This window comes from Thunnus thynnus, chromosome 13 (assembly GCF_963924715.1).
Source record: "Thunnus thynnus chromosome 13, fThuThy2.1, whole genome shotgun sequence".
Lineage (NCBI taxonomy): Eukaryota > Metazoa > Chordata > Actinopteri > Scombriformes > Scombridae > Thunnus > Thunnus thynnus.
In genome coordinates, this window is record NC_089529.1 from 25,431,956 (window position 1) to 25,455,340 (window position 23,385).

The following is a 23,385-nucleotide window of genomic DNA, read 5'->3' on the forward strand; positions in this document are numbered from 1 at the left end:
CATGGGGCAGACAGGATGTAATTTATTTATTTTATATATATATATATATATATATATATATATATATATATATATATATATATATAGGCTACTTTCGGGGACAAATTTCAGACTAAAAACCAGTTAAGTGGGGACGACTTGTCCAACTGGAGACAAAAGTTGTGTTCTCAATTGGTAAAAAGATAAAAGATGACTTTTGAGTCAGTGGTTAAGGATAGGTAAGTCTCCGGGAAATTAATGTAAGTCTATGTAATGTCCCCAAAAGTGATCTAGGACAACAAGTGTGTGTGTTTTTGTCACCTCTTGGGGACCTTTTCTGGTATAAACATCGACCTTGTTGGGACCAGTAGTCCTCATGGGGACCAAAGCCCGGTCCTAATGAGGCAAAACATCATTTCAGAGGTCCTGGTTACAGTGAGGGTTTGGGTTTGGGTTAGGCGGCCCACAATCAATGCAATGTCCTGACAAGAATAGCTGCATAAACTTTATTGTGTTATTGTGTTTATTTTTTGTGAGTTTACTGCTGCTTGTGTTATTACTTGTATATTTTATACAGATGAAGGCTAATGTCTGTACATTGGTGTAAAATATAAATTTCAATGTATATAAATTGATAACCAGTGTTTTTCTAGTTGATTTTAGCAGCTGTGGTGTGAAGCTACTCAGAGTTATTCACACTGGAACCAGATGTACAATAAAAAAAAAAATAAACCTAAGATGTATTTGATATTACGCTTGTGTCATTTTTGTTTATACTTGTTTAGTTTGATAAAATCTTATGAAAGCACTACAGGAAATATGCATCAATGTATATTTTGACAGAGAACATTTTTTATAATGAACTCCTTCTCTTAGACATACTCAGATTTCTTCAAGGAAATTAAAATGAATCAGAAATGAATATGTAATTACTTTTAAAGTTCTGAGAGGAAGTGGTGCTTTTTTATTATTTGGAAATTGACAATAGTTTGTGGTTAAAAAGTCAATGTAAACAAACTAGTCTAGCTCATCAATTTAATTTCTGCCCACTGTGGTGCGTTCAGGGTCATCAGGAGAATCATTTATTGATTCATTTTCACCTCAGTCGATCTTCATGTTAGCCGGCAGACGATATTTTAATTAATTTGTTACATTAAATATAAAACTGCTGCTTAGTTGGACTGAATATGGAGTGTTTTTTCTCTGCAGATGTGCAGCTTCTGTTTAAATGTCACACAGATGATAGAAGTGTGTTCAAAGCGACTGTTTTACGCAGTGGTGGAAAGTAACTAAGTACATTTACTCGAGTACAATTTTGAGGTACTTTACTTGAGTATTTCCATGTGATGCTACTTTATACTTCCACTCTACTACATTTCAGAGGGAAATATTGTACTTTCTACTCCACTACATTTATTTGGCAGCTTTAGTTACTTTTCAGATGCAGATTTGACACAATGGATAATATAACAAGCTTTTAAAATACAACACATTGTTAAAGATGAAACCAGTGGTTTCCAACCTCTTTGGCTTTTGACGTCTTACAAAAAGCAGTGTGTAGTCGGGGTCACATTTCACATGTCTATGAGTTGTTAACAGCTCCACCAAATAGTGATTTTTCCCTCTAAACTTCTCACATGCTTTCATTTCAATAAATGTTCAAATGATCCAATATTTCAGCAAAAACAAAAGATTAGAGAAAAAGTCCAAAAACTGAAAACAGATTTGTGTATCAGAACTTTGTTTTTTCTTCTTTCCTCTCCCATTAATCATCTCACGACCCCTCAGATTTATCTGCTGACCCTTTGGAGGGGCCCGACCCCTAGGTTGGGAACCACTGGACTAAACTAGCTAACTGTATATAAAGTAGTGTAAACTAGCTCCACCTCCAGCAGCTACAACAGTAACATGCTGCTCTAACACTGATGCTTCAGTATTAATAATCTAATGATGTCATATATAATAATATATCAGTCAGAGGGACCAAACCACTACTTTTACTGCAATTCTTTAACTACATCAAGCTCATAATACTTATGTACTTTTACTGCAATACTTTAACTACATCAAGCTCATAATACTTATGTACTTTTACTGCAATACTTTAACTACATCAAGCTCATAATACTTATGTACTTTTACTGCAGTACTTTAACTACATCAAGCTCATAATACTTATGTACTTTTACTGCAATACTTTAACTACATCAAGCTCATGATACTTATGTACTTTTACTGTAGTAGGGTTTTTCATGCAGGACTTTTACTTGTAATGGAGTATTTTTACATCACTGTATTGGTACTTTTACTGAAGTAAACGATCTGAATACTTCTTCCGCTGCTTGAACGTCTGGGTGCAAAAAGCTTTGAGACAAGATTTGCAGGATGGACGATTAATATCACTGCATGTGATATTAATCAAGACAATTAGAGGGCGCTATGATATCACACACACACACACAACAAATACAACAAATAAACAGCAGAATGCATTAAAACCAGAAAACTTTTTTTTTCTGACATTAATAATCCCCAAATGTTATTATTATTTATCTTCTTCTCCCTGGAAGGAAATGGCAGATTGTTTCATCTGTATGTTATTTGTTTTCTCTTATATTCCTGTATAAATTATATATATATATATTGTATATATATTTTAATTTTTGTTTTTAATGGTTGTGTATGTGTTTGCAAATCAATAAAAATTAAATATTTTTAAATCTTTTCCCCTTTCTTACTAATATTTCTCTTCCTCCTCACACATCTGCACCCTCTCCAGGTCACTCTGTGTACATCTCCACATAAACACAAACAAACAAACAGACAAACATGTCCTGACAGTAACATACACTTAAAATAACCACAGTCACTCCAGCATTATACTAATTGATCTGCATTTCTTTCCTCTAACATACAGTATATATATGTATATACATATATATATATATATATATATATATGTGTGTGTGTGTGTGTGTGTGTATTATTATTTGAAAGTTGTTTTCATACATACTGTTTTTAATGTGAATAACTGATTTTAAAACTCTTATTTATCTGGTTTGCTTGGTGTTTATATAGTGTTTTATAATTTTATGGTTTTTATGGCTCTTAATGCTTTTTTGTTTTATTTTATTTTAGTTGCTTGTATTTTTTAAATTATTTTAAGTTTTCTTACTATTTACTTATCTACTAATCAATGAACTATTAAGTAGGTTTGATTACTTTTTGCTTTCTAATCTATTTATTTTGTTTTAATTTTTCTCGGTGTGCATTAATCTACCAGCTCATATTTACCATCCTGTGAGTTTGTGACTTGTAAAGAACTTTGAATTACGTTCAACTTGTATGAAAGATGCTTTATAAATAAAGTTTGACTGATTGATCAACAACACAGGGAAGCCAGAGCAAAACTAAACCAAAAGAAAGAAAGACATGTTAAATAAGTTCATTGATAAATAGATGATATTATATACATTTATCCTTATATACATGTAAACAAATATAGCTACATAATTTATATACACACATATAGTAACAGAACAGGAAGTAACTAAAGCACAGGAGGTAAAATAATCATCTTTACCTCTGTGATTGTTTTTCCTTCTTTCTTTTACTTATTTTTGGATACTTGGTACTTTCTGTTGTGAATCTTTGAAATTTGTGTTTATTGTCACTTCTCAAATTATGATGCAGAGCAAAAAAAAACCAAACAAAGAAAAAAAACCCCCAAAGACGACAAGAGTGAAAATAAAGTTCAAACTGTAACACGATTAAAATGTTTGTTTCATTTAAGCTATCTTTATTTCACATTTATTTGTACACAATAAATACAGTTAAACATCCACTGGTGTGTAAATATGACGCTCAGCAGCCTCTGCAGAGCTGACAGCGTATAACGTGGGCAGTTTGTCACTGAATTTCAGATTCAGACTCTTACATGGAAATCAGGACCAGTAGCAAGTTAACAACAACTTCTCTATCGGGAAAAAGAGACTTCAGTCTGACGACTATCTTTTTTCAATACAACAGGGTAAAATGCAAACTTCAAAAATAAGTTTGATGTCATTCAGATCTCAAGGAGATCAACGAGAACACAGCAACGTGGCTGACAGATATCTCTTTTCCTATGATCCAATTGAAACTACAATTTAATAGGTTTTTATCCTAATTCTAAAAAAAAAAAAAGCTGTGCTATTATTTGTACAGATATCCATCTCCAAGCTCTCTGTAAACTATTGATATTTCAAAAACAATACGATCAGATGGTCATATCTCAATCTCAAAGACACTACAATGGCTATTTAAGGCTAAATAACGCAAGAGTCGATAAAAGAAAAGTATTCATACCATTATAGCTGGTAAACAAAACGTCAAACGAGAAAATATTGAACAAACAAACATAGCATTCACGACAGATCAATACTGAAAAGGAATAAGAAGACATCAAAAAGTGCTTCACTATGACAGTATAGATTTTTTTTTTTTTTTTTAATTGGACAGCTAGCAGCTCAGGATGGTTTCCTCCTTAAATATAAAAAGGCATGTTTTAAACTGCACATGACCTCAGTGTAAACTGTCACCAACTGCAACCTTCTCCTCAACAAACCACCGCGCTCACCAGCAACCTTTACAGGCCACATCAGCATCATAATAACATTTCTAGATCTTTATTTTACAACACAAGAGAAAAAAACAAAAGTTAAACTATGTATGTACTCACTATATTTCTCCCTTTAAAAAAAAGACGGATTCACGATGTTTCAAGTCTGTCTTCAAACAACAGACGAGTGTCCGTATGAACACTGAGAGGTTTTCCTCGCTGTAATCATTCCTCCTGTTCATACCGGCTGTTAAAAGATCCTTCAAATGTGCTTTCAACGTAAGTGATGGAGGCCAAAATCCACAGTGTCCACTTTTAAGATGCTTTTAAAAGTAGATGTGAAGCTTATAAGAGGCTTCAGCAGTCTGAGTTAATCATATCAAATGGATATCTGACACATTTACAGTCTTTTTAGCATCAAATTCCCTCTTTGTGTTTCCCTGTTGAACTGCGGTGGAAGTATAGAAACAAAAAGAGGAACTTTGACACTAAAAACACTGTAACGTTGAAAGATATCTACTTGATTTGACTCATTTGGACGCTGAAGCTTCATATTAGCTTCAGATAAACTTTAAGAGGAGGACTCTGTGGATTTTGTCCCCCGTCACGAAGGGATCTTCTAATGGTCAGTATGAACAGGAGGAATCATTACAGCAAGAAAAAACATGTTTCAATATTCATTTGGGCTCCTGACTGTTGTTTAAAGACAGACTTGAAAAACTGTGAACTCGTCCTTTAACATTTAGATATTTCTTAGCATTTGGTGCAAAGAAAACTAACATAAGAAGCAGGGAAACTGTTTTAAAAATAATCAGGGATCCATTATTTTTTGATCAGACAAACTTTTCTAGGAGATTCTCCCTACTGACAAAAACAATCACTCAACTAAAATTGCCACTTTTCCCTTGTTTACGTAACCGTGAACGGTTACGTCGTGTTCGAGGAGAGGACCAGCCTCGCCCGTGCTGGCGTTTTGATCGAGTGTGGAGACAACCAGACTTTTGGTTTGTGTTGAAGCTACATATTCACAACACGCTGTGACGTCCCGCCAAGCGTTAACTTTGTTGCATAGTAGTAATCCAATTGTGAAAAAGTCTCAACAGCTCAACATCAGTCTGTGAAGATGAGAGAGAGAGAGAGAGAGAGAGAGAGAGAGAGAGAGAGAGAGAGAGAGAGAGAGAGAGAGAGAGAGAGAGAGAGAGAGAGAGAGAGAGAGAGAGAGAGAGAGAGAGAGAGAGAGAGAGAGAGCCTCGCAGTAAGTGATACAGTGAGATGTAACTGGTGGATAACGGGGCTGATTGATCTGGTTGGAATCATTATTATGATACTAATAATGATATTAATACTCCATGTACAGAAGTGCACTATATTGACTAAAGAAAAAAACGTGTTTGAGTCTCATAATTACCAGATAGTTAATGTAGCTGAAGGAACAGATGTTAATGGCTTATTCCTTAGTTAAACTGACACCACTCTCATGTCTTTAAAGTAAATACGAAGCTAGAAGTCAGAAGCCTGTTAGCTTAGCTTAGCATAAAGACTGGAAACAACTGGCTAGCCGTTAGCCTAGCTCTGTCCACAGCTTAAAAATCCACCTACCAGCTCCTGACGCTCACTAAGTAACACGTCATATCTCAGCGGAGACTCCCAGCCAAGAAACAGACCGATGTGTAACCTCACAGATGGACTAAGAAGAACCGGACACCGTTTTCAATAGTGGTGTAACGGAACGTATATGAACTGCTATAGATACAAGTCACGGACAAAGTTCCTTCCTCTAAGTGTTTTACAGAATAAATGGAAAGTAAAGTTATATTTGTCTTCCTTATTTATTTATTATTATATATTATATTATTATTTTGAGTTTTGTGATCAGTTACACACCTCGTGTTTAAAGACGGCGCCCGTTCACGCCTTTGAAAGTAGATCAGCAGCACATAAAGCTAAAAAAAAAAAAAAAAAAAAAGTCTGCCATGTTTTCGGGTCTAACTTCCGGTCGGCTCCTCGTTCACTTTAATTGGGCAAAACAATTTAGTCATGCAGCTCAAATGGATTAAATTCTGAATCCTGATGTCAAAGTTCACCGTTATGGGATTTGATGCTAAAGATTTGCGTAGATTTACTTCTCTCCTGCCGTGTGAATTCACTGATCGACGTAATTCCTTTGAAATGAGTCGAGTTTGTCGTAAAAATTCAATTTCAATTTTTAATGTGACCGAGCCTTTAAATAAACGTGATACAACAGATTTCTTTTTGAACTTTTTGACAGAGACAGGCCAAGAATGTCCCCCTTTTTCCAGTCTTTATGCTAAGCTAAGCTAATCGTCTGCTGGCTTTAGCTCCATATACATGATGATCATCACTCCTCTAATTCTTGGCGAGAAAGCACATTAGACTTTCCCGAAATGTCAAACTATTCCTGTGAAAATGTGTCCAAATCAAGTCATCATTACAAGTTTGTTAATAATGTGACGTCACTTTTCCTATCAGTTTATTACATGAACAGATTTTACTGTGTTTAGCGGAGAGACGTCTTATTATAACGTGACAGGTCTCATTATCTGCCAGTTATCACCGTATCAGTTACTATGAGCGACAGAGAACAGAAACAGGATTCAACCAGTGAAAACCAGTATCAGGATTGATATCTGAAGTTGCTAATAGTAGATATTATGTTAGCATTCAATATATCTTTTTTTCAGGACTAGTAGTTATTCATGTCCAGGTAGAGGTGGACAATATGGACTAGAACATATATATATTTCTTATAAAAATTATAATATGAGCCCTATTATCAGTCTAATTCAAATAGGAGACAAACACTGGGTAACGGAGAATGAAACATGACAACAAGTACAGGTAAGAGAAAGGCACAATATTCCTCCACAGCACACTGACCCTACGAGGTGTTGTGTGGAAAGACTAGAGGACAAAGTGTAGGACCTCTCCGGGCCTCCAGGCGTCTTCGGGGGGGGGGGGGGGGGGGGTTAAGTTTCCTCTGGTTTCCTTTGGGAGTGCGTTTAAGAGGCACAGAGGTTTGAGTCCCAGCGGGTTTGAACAGAGCTGTCGTAGCCGCCGCCGCCACCACCAGGGTGCCGCCGCCTTCACACCAGCGTGATCTCCACTTCCTCCCTCCGCTTCACCTGCCCCCGAGGGTGCTGCTTCGGAGGTGGAGGAGCAGCACGGACCTGCAAACATCAATCAATCGGTGGCTCAATTATGATGATACTGATAAATTTAACATGAAAGTAAAGAAAACTGAATGTGTCTCTATTATACTAGGGCTGCAACTAAAGATTATTTTCTCGATTAGAAAATAATTAAAAAACATCAAAAAAAAACACTGAAAAATGTCCGTGAAAACATTTCTAGAGCTCAAAATGACATCATGAAATGTCTAAAACTCAAAAATATTTAATTTACTATAATGTCAAACAAAGAAAAGCAGCTCATTCTCCCATCTGACTGGCTGGAATCATTAAATGTTTGTCATTTTTGCTTGAAAAATGACAAACATGATTAATCTATTATCAGAATAGCAGGGCTGTCGGAACGATACATCGACTCTGAAGGTGGAAGTTTAGATTTATAAACAGCCATGTAAGCTGTTATAACTCTAAACTGATATAACAGCCGACACGAGTCTCATGTTTTGCATTTTATTGACTGTTCCACACAGTCAGAGAAATAAAAAGCCTGCGTCCTGATGTTAGTTCAGTTATAAAATCCAGGCGCACCGGGGGAGCGTCTGCTGGCTGTCGACGGTGCTGTCGATCACACTGGAAGGCAGAGGAGGAGGAGACGGTAGAGACGCTGGTACGCGTCTGTTTAAACAGGAGTTTAGTCGACTTCGCTGCATTTAACTCAGAGCTGTGAGCTTAAAGCAGGAAACACAGTCGCTCTGCATCACGCTGTTCTCCGTTTCTATCACAGTTATGTATTTAGGTCATTGAGAGACAAGACTCTGTGAAGGTTTAGGTTAAAAAAAAAAGAGGCAGCGATTCGACCGACAAATTAACTCAGGGGTTTATCGACTGATGAAAGACTTTTAGAGGCTCTACAAACAGTTGCAGATTCATTTTTTTATCAATTAACTGATTGTTGCAGGTCTTGTCAGTTATGTCATCGCTTGTTTTCATATTTTTAACAATGACATCAGCATGACTTTAGTAACGGCAGAGTGGGTCTGTCGGTCCGCCGCTTTGATCCACATCTCAAAGACTATTGGATGGATTTCCATTAAACTTTACTCAGACATTCATGGTCTCTTTTGACAGTGGTACCAGTACTGTATCTGTACCTGTACTGTACGTTTGAGGTACTTCTACCTCACTCTATTTAAAGAGGAGAATATTATACTTTTTACTCCACTACATTTATCTGAAAGCTCCAGTTACTTTGAAGATTTTACACACAAAACATATCTACCTCTAAAATACATTAAAAAAGAGCTGACCTCAACCAGTTACAATATTAAAACGCTGCTTACACATAAATGCTGGGTGAAATTTATGAGTGTTTTTCCAATAATCATATATGTCACAATATAACATGTGTGTTTACTCACAGGTCGAATGGTGCCAGATCCAGTCTCTGGGTATTTTGGAGGTTGAGGAGAGCCTTGGACCGGACCTGAAGTGCGCAGCGGACACAGACTATCATCACTAACAGTTTAGCTTAATTACCTTTTTACTTCTATAAATAATTAATTACAGCTATCATTACATTCCAGGCATCACATTTAAACTGACTGCTTGAATACAAATCTGTGAATCTTACTCTGAAAGGGGCTTTTGTGTGGTGCTGGTGGCGGCCTGTGATGTCCGTTGTGATAGGAGGGTGGCCGGCCAATGGGAGAGGCCGTGGCGCTGCAGGGACTCGACTGAGGAGACGACATTGTGGGAGTCTGAAGAGGGCTGCTGTGGAGAGGCCCTGGCTGGAAGGGACTACGAGGGGATCGGTCACATTGGGCCAAAGTGGAGGGAGAAGCCTTGAAAACAGCAGACGAGAGAGACGAATTTCCACAGTGAAAACGTCAAACTTTGGATATAAAATGTTTGTATACGCTGGTCTAGTTTTGCTAACAAGATGTTAAATACCACACAAATCAAACAAAAACATGAATTTCTGATTTTCAACAACAAAGCAAAGCACACATTAAACCTGCAGTGAAGAACTTCTGTCTCCCCCTTCTGGCAGTGAGAGTAATTACAAAAACACTCTCAGCATGAGTTTACATCATAGACTCCGATGTAGCCTTCTTCATCATTACTGCTGCGGCCATAAAACGGTGGATAAATTGTTTTAAGTGTCTCGCAAAATGACTTGTTTCACTATCAGAATTTGACCCATTCGATCTGATAACAAGTCTAGAAGAGCTGCACAATTCAATGATTTTATCCACATTGAAGTTAGCTGGCTCTGCCCATAGAGCAGGCGCAGTGTGCGTTCATTTAGCCGGCACGGGAAAGTCACCACAGACACCAGAGTAAAAACTCTGTGTACTGTGAAACACAGAGAGAGTTATCTGGAGCTGAGAGGCTTAATCAGCACTGGTCAGGCTTGTTTGGTAAGGGCTTGAACATAACGGACGTTTACTTATATGCAAAAGTCCTGCACTATCACTTTAAGGTGGAGCATTATTTAAGGTGGAGCATTTTTATTTCCACACCATCACTTTCTCTGATGCTCAGTAGGGTTTGATGGTTTTCCTGTGATTTTAAAATGATCACTTCTTGGAAATATATTTCACTTTTTTCCCCCAAAAATGTCTCAACATAAATTAAGTTTGATTTTAAAACTGCAGAACTGCAGATGATTCATTATAAAATGATATTTATTATGATTCTCTGATGGTATTTTTTTCACATTTTTTAGATTATGTGGAAAGATATTATTAGTAGAAGAGTTCCTCTTAAAAGTTCACGATCTTTGAAGTGGAAAAAAACCCCACAAAGCCGCAAAGCCGACCATTCGGGATTATTTGATCCTGTTTTTCAACTATTCCCAGTTTTACGTGTTATATGGGAGAGTCTGACCATCTTTAATAATGACCTGAAGTTACTCCTGCAGGTGTGTCAAGGAAGGAAAATGAATTGCATGAAGCCATTTTAAGCTTGTTGTGCTGATAGTTGGGGGAACAGGAGCATTAAAACTCATAAATACTCCATCAGATCTGCTTGTCAGACAGTTGAATAGTTTCAGAACCGCCCCCCCATACCTGGTCGGATTACAGCTGGCTGTAACTTTTCAAAACCGTAGACCTGACTTTGTTTTATTCTTTACAAAACTACTTCATGTGAACAACAGAGTGCAACACTGAAAGTCTTCTCGCAGAGACTGTCTGAAAACGTGTTCCTTCGTGCCCGTACTCTCTGTATGACGGTCGGCTTCGAGTCGTACAAACCATTTCAAGCATCACCCGGCCCTTATTTATGGACATTCAGTTGTAACGTTTGGGCGATCTTCAGCGCTTCACTTGCTGAATGCTGCTCTGCGATCAGCCCTCCTGCTCTGATTCAGGATTGAGGTCTATGTATCTAATTAAGCCATTTTAAACCATCTGCTTAGTTTTATGTTTACAGATTTTACACTCAAAAAGCATTTTGTGACACAGCTGAACTGTAAGCTGTCATTTTAATATGATAAGTGAATGAAATAAACTGCTGCAGGTGAAAAGTGATCCAGTTATAGAGCTTAATGACAGCAGTTAAAGTGATCATTTTTGTGAATGTGTAAAAGGGATTTGGAAAAGGTGTCAGGTGTTTGTTTCTGTAAGCTACATATGATATTCTTCAGTATGTGAATCACACATGTCTAAAATCCTGGAATCCTGCAGATTTTGGCGTGAATTTCCATAAAATACTTGGGTCTTAATTCACTGTATTCAACCCTAAAGCTCATTTCTTTTTAGGTCAGATTTAATTGGTTTATCAGCTCAGAACAGGATGTTGCATTAAAGTAATATAAACACATGGACAACTAGTACAAAAAAAGACACTACATCTTTTTATATTTAACCCGCTGGAATCTGTCCAATCATCAGTAAATACACTGTTTTATTTATAGTAACTTTATTTATATAACATGTAGAGACAAGCTGAGAAAACCAGTTGAAAGTGCTGATTTGGGGCTTTCACACTGTATCTCGTTTATGTCTATAGACCTTACAAAATACTTTTGAAAGAACATTAATAAACAGTGAATTATTCATATTTTCAGTGATTTATTTAGTGGTATACATGTATCAATCACTCTGCAGGTAAAAACACTGTACTATAGTTTTAATTTTTACATTTGTCTGCTGGATTTGTGTGTTTAAATAGTGAAACAATTGAATTGACTTGTTGAATAATAATATTTGAGTGATATCACTAAAGATTTGACATTTTTTAATAGTCGCTTGTGTCATTTTTCTTGTAATTCGGGTTCCTGGTTACTTCATAGTTGACACTGTGGATGTGGGGTAAATGTCTCAACCCGTACCTGTGCGCTGCCATCTCTTTGTCCATCTCCGTTCTCGCTGGCCCCGGCGAGATCCTCCACCAGGACCGCAGGGAATACGCCGACGACGCCGTTGAACTCGCCCTCCCAGAAACCGTCGTCCTCGTGGGTCTCTCTGCTCAGGATGCGGATGATGGCCCCCTCTGGGAAGGACAGTTCGTCGTCCGTTTGTCCTGCGTAGTCATACAGAGCCTTTGCAAAGGACACTGCAACAGAGAGGGAGAGGTTGAGATCATGCAAGACACAACTGGGCGTCAATGCTCATAATCTAAAAATATCTCTCACCGCTGGAGTCTCCGTTGACGGAGCCGGTTGGTAGTTCAGTTTCAGGTTCAGTGGAGTTACTGGAGGAATGGGATCGGGCGTCCAGCGCGGCCAGACACTGCAGCATGCTCAGCAGGCTGTTGGAGGAAGGCAGCTGCAAGTATTTCTCTGGGACGTAGCCGATCTGTCCGCTGCGGTTTCTGGCCTGAAAATGTAAACAATACACATTGATTATGACAGCAAACAAACATCTTTCAAACCAGAGGAGTTAAGTTAACATACTGAAATCTGTAGCAATGAATTCAACAGTTTAGCTCAAATGTGTGGAGACGTACTTTGACCCAGTCCTCCATGTCTCCATCATCAATGACCTCCAGGATTTCCTGCTCCTCAATTGTCAGTTCATCTGGCTGAGAAGCCTGGAAACAAGGAAACACATGAGACAGTTTGTTTGCATGTGTCCCGCGATGCATTCAGGTCTTAATGTGTCGGAAATGTTCATGAAAAAAAAAATTCAGTTTTAAAAAAATACCTGAAATGTTCTAGCATCACGAGGGTTTAGAGATAAAAAGAGGTAGAAACTAATAAAATCTAAAAAATAAGATTAGTATAAGTGCATGTAGCATTTCAAAAAATGTAGGATGTATGCAAAAATAGAGTTAAATGCAACTTAAGACATAATATTGTATTGTGTTGAGACGTTGTTGGATTGGTAGATGTGTGCTGTACTAGTCTGCATGTATCTAATATGTTGTGTACCATGAATTTTATAAAGTTAGGTTGATTTTTTAACATCTGGCCGTGAAAAACAGATGAAAATGAGCCTTTTATGCTAACTCTGGCTCATTCACAGTTGTTTTTTTCTGTTGATCATTGAGCATTGTTCCTGTCAAATCAATAAATAAATGACATGAAAGGAAACTGGCAGTTTATACTCTGGCTGCAACTAACTAATAATCTTGGTCTGGTCAATAAAATGTCAGAAAATTGTGAAAAATACCGGTTGTGATTTCCCAGGTTGTTAAATGTCTTGTTTCGTTTGAACATCTTCAGTTTATTCATGACATACGACATATATTCATGTATGACACATAAAAGTTTCTGTTGATCAATTAATTGACAGAAACTTAATCCATTACTGTTAAGTAACAGTCAGACAGACGTTGCAGCTGTAGTTTATATACATTATTTAAAAGTATATGATATATTGACAACAGCAGGTCTACTGAAGATATGCACAGAAAGCTACAGGTACCTTGTAGGAGTAGAGTACTTTGCAGGTGAGAGGATAGTTTTTCAAGGTGCTGGAGGGGCTGGAGCTGCTGTCGTCCAAAACTTCACCACTGTCTTCCATCTCCTCCTCATCCTCTCGCTCCAAATCTGCTGTTCCCTGCAGAGACAGTACAGAAAATAACTTTGTGTGAAACAGTTTGAGGTGGAAATAGTACAAAACATCCAACTCAGGCAGGACTGTGCTGCATTATAATGATTCTGGAGAAGATAGATAGTATTATGGATACCATTTGCATTGCAGGAAAACACAATACAGTCAAAACGCACTTCAAAAATACTAATACATATCATGCATTTATCTATTAGTGTTTTGTGGATCTTACAGAGAGTGAAGGATCATGGGTACTGAGGTTGTTCCAGCGCTCGTTCTCCAGCTCCTCCATCACCTGGTTCATGGCGCTCTTCAGCCACGTTTCGACAGCGACACCGGCCTGCCTCAGCAAGTCCAGACGGGCCTCTGCTTTCACTTTCACCGTCTGCCAGCGCAAAATGAAAAAGAAATTAAAAAAAACACAAAAGATGCACAATTAAATGAGGAACAGAGTCAACTGGTATGTGTTGAGCTTCTCAAGAATGATGCCAATAATTCGTGGGCTGAAGTTGCTCATAATTTACTTTTTTTCCCCCAGATATAATGAGTGAACTGGGCTGGAATTTTACATTTATGTTTCTTTCACACCTGTAGTTCGGTTCATTTGGTCAAATCAAGAAGTCAGATTTGGTCCTGGCTTTTTATAAACCATCAAAAAGTTCTTTCACACATAACCTGTTTGGTTCAATCGAACTGTTTAGCCTGTTCAGTTTGTTTTGGCTGGTGTTAAAGCTGTCGACTGCTGCGGACCAAACAACCAGGGGAAGATCACCAGAAAAGGAGGGTCTCTGTCTTCTTCGTTTGTGGTGTGACAGTCGTTTTCTGATAGTAGATGTGTGATTTTAGCATGAATTCAAAAGATATACTAGTAAACACATCCTCAGGCCATTAACTGTGAAAAAAGCAAGCTTATAAGTGACCTGGTGAGTGATCTGTACACATTTACGCAAAACATTTGGTAACCATGGCGACTTTCTGACTGATCAGGGAAAATTCCCCACACTCCCGACAGCTTTCTCACCAGCTAAACAAACCAACAACACCGACAAACAAACCCGAGTTTGTTTGAATCGAGCCAAACAGGTTGAGTGTGAACAGACTCTTAAAAAAAAAAATTTCAGTTCTGACAATTGCAAACAGAACTTACATTTTATTGTTGCAAGACTGGAACAGACTCTGAAACAGACTTCAGCCCACAATGAGATTCCACCTCTCAAATGAAACCCAGGATTTTTTTTTTTTTAACGACCCAAATGCTTCCTAAACACTCTGAATGAAGCTGCGGTCCAAAGCCCACCAGTTGAGAACCCAGCTATACAATATGAGTATTAAATGTGAGCTGCAGCATTAAAGGACAGGTTCACAAATGTTCAGGTCTGTCTTTAAACAAAAGTCAGATGCCCGTATGAACATTGAGATCCTCCTGTTCATACTGACTATTACAAGAACTCCAGCTTATATTCAGCTTCAGCAGTCTGAGTTACTCATATCAGGTGGATATCTGACACATTTACAGTCTTTTTAGCATCAAATTCCCTCTTTGTGTTTCCCTGTTGAGCTGCGGTGGAAGTATAGAAACAAAAAGAGGAACTTTGACACTAAAAAGACTTAAATGTTGAAAGATATCTACTTGATTTGACTCATTTGGACGCTGAAGCTTCATATTAGCTTCAGATAAACTGCTTTAAACACCTAACCTGTGTCTTTTCAGTTTTTAACCAGTAGGTGGAGTACTGGGGCCACTTTGAGTAACAGGGAACTGATTGGGAAAAAAGAGAAATCCACGTCTTACTCTAAAACACACACACACACACACACACACACACACACACACACACACACACACACACACACACACACACACACACACACACACACACACACACACACACACACACACACACACACACACACACACACACAGTTACCTCTGCCCTCCGAAGACTCTGCCTGGCCACCTCCATCTTTGTCTCCAGCTCCGTGTTGTTTTGCTCCGAGGTTTCCTGAGTCCCATATTCCTCCAGAGCCTTTAAAAAACAAAAAAAACTCACAAATGAAAAAAGAAAAAAACCTCACACTGACCACAGCTAACGATTATCCACTATCATCCAAAGACGTATAAAAACAACACAGGATGTTAACAGTTGAACAATAAACACATTAACCGAAGAACATTTGACTGACGTTGCAAAGAGCGTGACTCATTTCCTGGTGACTGGAAACAAACTGTTTGATCCCGGCGTGCTGGAAATAACATCACCGGTGAGGGTTGGCAATCATTTATCTTCAGTACATCAGGCTCTCACAATAAAATCAGGAACAGAGGTTTGTGTGAGTTGATGATGATGATGATGATGAAATTTTGTTCTGTATTGTGTTGCGTCATCGTGTTTTTCTTCATAAATGTACTCTGTGAATGATTTTATGATTTCCAGGTTTATTTTTTTTTACCAAACTGACCTAGTTTGTTGTTGTTAAAGTTAAGGATCATATACAAGAAGTTTAAATCCGTGACAACTTTGAGTTAAGTCGATGACATATACAGTAACTAAATGTCCATTTTGGTTGTCATAATATCACCAACTGATAGAAACATGAACTGTGATGGTTGAACTGTTCTGTGTTTCCTTATTCTGTTCCTGACGTATTGTTTTATCGCTGTAGGAAATTATGTTGTGTTTAATAAATGATAAACTGATTTATGGCCTGATAGCCTCCTTGTAAAATCAAGGGACGACTTGGCAGGTTATGTGATGCTCTTTACTGCTTTATACACTTGACTGTTTGAAAACTCACGTTAAATTTTAGGCCGCGTTCACACTAAAACAGATAGATTTGAAAATAGTTTACATATTAAATAAAACAGCTCTAGTTCATAAATGCTACCAGTTAACGGAGGCTAACGGTTAATCCTGGGCTACTGAATTGAGACCCATCGATCAAAATACTATTTTACACCAATGGAGGCGTCTGACAGGATAACAGTATATGAATAACTATTGTATTTTGTAATTGTCTGGGCTGATGTTCACAATTATTGATCATAGAGAGGCGGAGGTGACAGAAATGAGCCTCTCATTGTTACTGCTACATGGACACCTGATTGCTTGTCTTCAGGTCAATTACTTATTTGATGATATAAAAAGAGTGTGTGACGTCATGATTGACAGCTGTGACAGCCGCTCTCAAACCTCCGTCAGACGGCAGGGCGGCGGAGGGGGCGTGTAGGAAGTGGAGACGCGTCGTCCGTATTTAAATAAAGTCAATGAGATCAACGAATCACCTAAACGCACAATATGTAATTTCAGCCGCTAGGGGTCTCAATCAAAACAATAACAAAAGACGCAGCGTGATGACGGTGTGAAGTAGCAAGGGATCATGGGAGTTGTTGTCTTTGTTGTTAAATAAGCAGCTTCACCGGGATATGATTACTCCAGTGTTAATCGTTCAGGATGTTTTTACCGGCAGAGGTCTCCTCCTCTCCAGAACAAACGGACCCGGAGATTACAGGTAAAAACACTGAATAAAGCTGTTTCACCTAAAAAAAATCAGTGTTTCTCCGACGATGTACGGCGACCACCGGACGTCCGGTACGGGCTGTTAGCCGAGCTGCTGCTAACACTTGTTCCGTTTATTTCTCTTATAACTTTAGATCCAGACGTTCAGCCGGTTTCTCCCGGGAGCCGAATTATCCGCAGAGGTCTCCTCCTCTCCAAAAACAAACGTACACACAGATTGAAATCGTTAAAAATACTAATTAAAGCTGTTTTACCTATAAAATTTTTTTTTTAAAAATCAGTATTTCTCCGACGATGTTTGGTGACCACCGGACTTCCTGGAGGGGCTGTTAGCCGAGCTGCTGCTAACGTTTGCCCAGTTTATTTCTCTGATAATTTAAGATCCAGACGTCCAATGACTAAAATACTTCTTCCGACTAAAAGATATAGTTAAAAATGTGGCTTAAAACTGAATAAAAGTCCATTTATAACAGTTTCTGTGGAACAACCACAACGCCGATGTATTATCTTGTATGTGTGTAAGTTACTCTTTGGTAGACGCCATTGTAGCGGACAAACACAGCGCCGCCGTATGCATCTCGTACGTGTTTGCTCTTTGGTAGAGGAGGTATGACGCCATCAACATGCGACCAAATGAAACGGTCCGTTACTTTGATTAAATTACAGATTTCTCTGGGTTTGAAAATTGTCTGAAACATTTGGGATAATGTAAATACACAACTCAACAACATATATAACATAGGTCTAGTTGTTTTAGACATTTTAATGTGGAATAATTACATATTATACCTTTAATTGACTGATCGTTTCAGCTCTAGTATAATCAGCTCTGAAAACTGTCTCTGTAGTTAAACGCATTCGCCTGATGGTCTATTTTACTTCACTATACGTGGTTAGAAGTGAAGACTACTATACTATATTACATGACCACTCTATGTACGGGATATGGTGTCAGTATCTTCCTCCCGAAGTCGAAGGCAACATTATCTCTTCATCAGTTCGTTCTGGTTCTCACCCTCTGAGTGTGGATGATGCTCTTGTACTCTCGGGCTACGCGGCTCGCCCATTTCCTCGCCTCCTTATCCAGGCTGTGCTCCTCGGCCGTTCCGCTCTCTTTCTGCAGCTGCATCACCTACAAACACACAGAGAAAGAGCGAGAGAGAGAGAGAGAGAGAGTGAAAAAGAGCAGATGATGGAAGGAAACAAAAGAAGACCAAATATTTAACCGGGATAAGAGAGAGATACCGTTTATCAAACAGCTGATATGTGAGAGTTGACGTTGACCTTTCATTATGAAACAGATTTGTTCAAGTTAACCTTAGTCCCTCCTCATATCTGTTTTTAGAGGCAACATATGAGCGACCTATTTCAGAGCAGTTAAAATCCTACAAAAAAGTAAAAATAAATATTTTCTCAATGAGGTTTCTCTGGACAAAGAGGTTGTTTTTGTTTAAACAATACACCTCACATAGAAACACAGCTAATCCTCTGTGAGAAGAGTGTTTTTAAAAACATAAAATCTTGCTTAATTCTCCTTTAATTATGCTGTGACCCACTGGAACAACTTTAATAAGGCTATTGTGGGTTCCCAAATTTGAGTTAGAGTTACCAGCGTAGGTCATGTTTACCACTTCTGTTATGTCGATGTGGCAACTTCCTCTTTACACATTACACAGGCCAAGTTAAAATGAAGTGCACTGCAGGTACGTCACACTCAGGAGCGGTGTTGAAACAGAGCATTTGTCTGTTCATTCAGGTAAACTCTGTCTGCATCATTCAGTAGCATTGCACATCATCATCATCATCCAAAAAAAAAAATTAGAAACACATTCATCTTACATTTAAGAACCAAAAGTCCCATAATGAAAAAACAAACAGCTCAGGTGGCTCTCAGATACGTAAGAAAGAGGAAGAAAACCGTTTACTCTGAGAAACACGAAGAGAAAACAGTTTCACAGCTTCTCAGTTCATGAAAGCATGTCTGCAGGTCAAATAAAAACCTCACATCTCCAAACTTTTCAGGAACTGAAGAAAACAGACTTAGCCTCCGATGAGCCAGTTCCTTAAATGTTTGGCCAATTAAAGACGGTCTAAATTTAATTTTATAGTTTTTACAGGTGATTTTTCTTCTTAACGGGGATGTATCATGCATATTTCCTGGTCCATATTTTTAGTCTGGGGCTCTAGTGGAATATCTTTGCATGAGTTACAGTTTAAAAAGACTCCTTATTTATCTTATAGTGGCCCTTTATGCAGCCCCCTCAGTTCAGCCTCTGTCTGAAACACGTCGTTTTAGCTCCTGTCTCTTTAAGGCCGCCCTTTCCTGAAGAGCCCACTCTGCTCTGATTGGCCCGCTTCCAGAAGCTTCTTCTTCGGAGGCTACGTAAACAAACAGCAGTCGTCAGGTTTTGCTTCTTTTTCCCGTTTTTTTTTTACTCAAAATACAAACTTCTCAAATACATCCGTACAATGCAAACAACCCCTGAAACAACCTCAGCAACGGAAAGGACAGCTGCTTGCGGGCATGTGCGAACAATCTGATGTCATCACGAGGAGGAAGCAGGGGTAATATCGCAAATGACGCATTCAGATCAAGTTGAAGCCCTGAGTTTTGACTTGCAGGGAGCATTTTTTTTTTTACATATAGCACCAGTCAAAAGTTTGGATACACCTTCCCAATCACTTGAATGAGAAAGTGTGACCTCAAGTTTTTGGACATGTGACCATATTTAACAGACATCAGACATCATAACAGTATAAAAATGACAGAAAGCTACAAAAAGCATGTTATGTCCCCTTTAATAAAGATTATAACAAATGCTTAAAATGTGAGTTGAGAGGTTTCCACATGACATCAGTAGTGTGTGTGTGTGTGTGTGTGTGTGTGTGTGTATGTGTGTGTGTGTGTGTGTGTGTGTGTGTGTGTGTGTGTGTGTGTGTGGAGGGAAAGGCTGGGGTGGGGAAGGTCAGTGCACTCTGATGAGGCCCGCTCACAATGCCTCCTTTTCACAGATGGGCTGTTCACAGGGCCCGGCCTACCTCCTGCCCCTCCCTCCCAGTTCAGCTCTATTCCTTACCGGATCCCTCTGTCTGGTGCAAGTGGTATGGAGGGAGGGGAGGGAGGGAGGGAAGGGAGGGAAAGCTCTCCACCATTAATGTTTTCTTTAGGAACAGGCTGCTGCTTGTTTGACTTCCAATAAAAACAACGCAAGCGTTTGCAGTTTGAACAAATTGTCCAGTGTTGTCCGGCGGAGCAGAGGGCCAACGCGAAGGAGGAGAGGACCGGCGGAGTCGGGGAACGGACTAGTAAAGCTAGGAAAGAAGTGCGTGTGATACGGACTTCAATGCATTACATCCATGTACAGCAGCCACCAGTAAATCACTGGCAGATCTGCAGACATGCCGTGTCCTAAAGGCTCATAATAAAACATTTCTGGACTGAAATTGACATTTATTTATGTTGCATAAGTTAGTAAACATGAATAAAACTAAAAATGGATACGGTTTGCATACAGGCCGTCACTACTTTGCCACGGTCAGAGGAGGTAACGTACTATATTTACCAATATCATTTATTTACTCATAGCGTTTATTTACTGATGTTTGCTCTACTTTATTTTCTGTTTTGTAAATATAATTCTTATCTTACTATCATGCATGTTTGATGCTTTTAAATGTGAAGCACTTTGTAACTTGTGCCATATAAAAAATATTTCCTTACTTACTTTTCTCACATTAAGACCGGACACACAAAAATACAAATTCCAGCCCGTGAAACATTAACGGCTTCATGAACAGGTGTGCAGAACAGATCGCACTTGGAATAGTGTTCATGAGTCAGGTGGGATTTGCGGCGGTGCGTAAACTGTGATAGGATGAAAATTTCATACATGAAAACACCACTTTTATAGCCCAAAGTGTCTCGACAAGGCAGGCGGGAAACTAAACTGCATTTAGATTAAGACTGTTAAACAGCACTGTGTTAAAGGACATGTTCACAATTTGTCTTAAAACAAGTCAGGAGCCCAAATGAACACTGAAACAGGTTTGTAATTATTCCTCCTGTTCATACTGATCATTAGACGATCTGCTTCTTAATGCGTTCACAATGTAAATGATGGGGGACAAAAACCACAGTTTTGGTTTTGAGCAAAAATGTATTTAAAAGTTCAACCAAATAAAGAGGATATGTTCCACAGTTTCAGTCTTTTTAGGAGAAAAAAATTCCCTCTTTGTGTCTCGATGGACAGTGTTTTCCTGTTCAGCTGGAGCGGAAGGATCGTAACAAAAAGACGGACTTTGGCACTGAAAACACATTAACTTAGATATTAACATAAGTTATTAAACTGATTTGACTCATATTAGCTTAAAAAAAACATTTAAATACATTTTTTCACAGAAGGAGGACTGTGGATATTGTAAGTACAATATGAAGGGATCTTCTAACAGTCAGTATGAACAGGAGGAATGATTACAGCAAGAAAAACAGGTTTCAAACTGTGAACTTATCCTTTTAGAACAAATCCAAGGGGCTGCTTTGGTGTGAGGTTTGTTGTGTTAGGTACTGGCAAGAGATGATGAAACACGATACAGGAACAGATCCATGAATCTGACGGCTTATCAGATGCTGGAACAGTCCACCGCGGTTTATACTCCTTTTACAACTCTGGAAAGTTATTACAGCGGTTTTAATCCAAACTCTCTTACGACAGTCAAAAGATAAACAGTATGATTACTTTCTTCATGACTGTGAACTTGCGTGTGTGTGTGTGTGTGTGTGTGTTTAACTGGTCACTGCAGCACCTTGACCGATGACGGTGCACTGTGTTGTGGCACAAGTTGAGCCTTTTTTTTTATTGCCGGAGCCATCTGTGTCAGCTCATTGAGTCTGAATACGAGTGCTGTACATCAATAATTTTATATGAGTGTAATCAACCAGATAATCACTCAGTCTGGAGCTCATACTGTATGTTTGCAAACTGGTCAAAGTTGACCTTTTGTTGTCTTTGACGCCATCACTTAGAGTCGTATGACGCTGCTTGTTAAATAGTTTCTGTGTCTGCAGAGTCGAGCACAAAAACACATCACAATCACCCCATTTCCATTTGTTATGTACTGCTCCAAATGTACAGTATACTTAGATTTCTTTTAAAAGGATGTGAGACTTTTATTCAAAAGGTCATGACGGTTTCAAGTCACTGTTATCTTTCTATTCCTTACAAGTGGTGGTGATGTTACGTAAAATGTGAATTTTCCCAGTACGGTTAAATGTAGAATGGACTGAAATAAATTGCTGATATTGTCTGTACTCCAAGTGGTTATATTTATATTTACTCCAGGCTGCCATCTGTTTCCCACATCATTGTTTACAGAGTCATGATATCAGGAGGTTATTTTTAGCAACACAAGAGAAAGAATTTGGTTACTGGCTTTTAACGTGTGAGGCTGTTTCTGTGTAAATATTAGCGGTTGAACATATGGATGAGCAGCTGATTAGAAACAGGTCCTTCCTTCACTGCGGTACTGAGTCACCATAACTGTTGTGAATCAAATCTGACATCTTGAAATAAACAGTGTGAATTGTGTTATATTCTACAAACAAATAAAGAATCAAATCTAATTTACATCATGATATTTTAGTGTATTTGTGCAGTCGGAGGTGGCAGACGTTGGATTTCTGTGGATGCAGACATTAATTTGCAGGTCTATTTTTAGCGAGTGTGTCATCTTTGTTGCTATAGGTGTCTCATACAACATAAACAACACAGACGATGTATGTAAGACACTTTAGTAACTTTGAGCTGTGATCATCTACTTCAAATGAATCTACATCCATGTTAAAGTAAAATCTGGGGACCAAATGAAAGACAAAAAGAGAGAAAAATTGCTCTCGAGCAGATGCACTGACGCTGTGTCGTTCGGTTTTCATTTGACTTTTTTTCCCGCATTAAGCAATAATCAAACAAAGTAATTAAAACATCAGGATTTACCGTATCGGAGTCGATGGGCTGGTACAGGAAGTCTGCTGCCTGCTGAAACATGGGGTTCTTCTCTACAAACAGCTGCTGCTGAAACTCCTGCCGTACCTGCGTGTGTGTTTTAAGACAAAAGATGAAACACATATTAAGGTTTTGCAG

At 38.5% G+C, this 23,385-nt stretch overlaps 1 protein-coding gene across 1 annotated transcript in view; it reads right to left on the reverse strand.

Annotated features, from left to right (window-relative positions):
• Window positions 1-3,755: 3,755 nt before the first annotated feature.
• Window positions 3,756-23,385, reverse strand: part of LOC137196029 (F-BAR and double SH3 domains protein 2-like) — a 40,400-nt gene continuing 20,770 nt past the window's right edge. The window contains exons 10-20 of the mRNA XM_067608803.1: window positions 23,239-23,334; window positions 18,264-18,380; window positions 15,659-15,757; window positions 13,963-14,115; window positions 13,602-13,736; window positions 12,682-12,765; window positions 12,368-12,551; window positions 12,065-12,288; window positions 9,359-9,569; window positions 9,147-9,211; window positions 3,756-7,767 (exon numbers count right to left, since the gene is read on the reverse strand). Coding sequence (XP_067464904.1) covers window positions 7,684-7,767; window positions 9,147-9,211; window positions 9,359-9,569; window positions 12,065-12,288; window positions 12,368-12,551; window positions 12,682-12,765; window positions 13,602-13,736; window positions 13,963-14,115; window positions 15,659-15,757; window positions 18,264-18,380; window positions 23,239-23,334 — 1,452 coding nt within the window. The 3' untranslated portion in view covers window positions 3,756-7,683. The remainder of the gene's footprint in view (window positions 7,768-9,146; window positions 9,212-9,358; window positions 9,570-12,064; window positions 12,289-12,367; window positions 12,552-12,681; window positions 12,766-13,601; window positions 13,737-13,962; window positions 14,116-15,658; window positions 15,758-18,263; window positions 18,381-23,238; window positions 23,335-23,385) is intronic.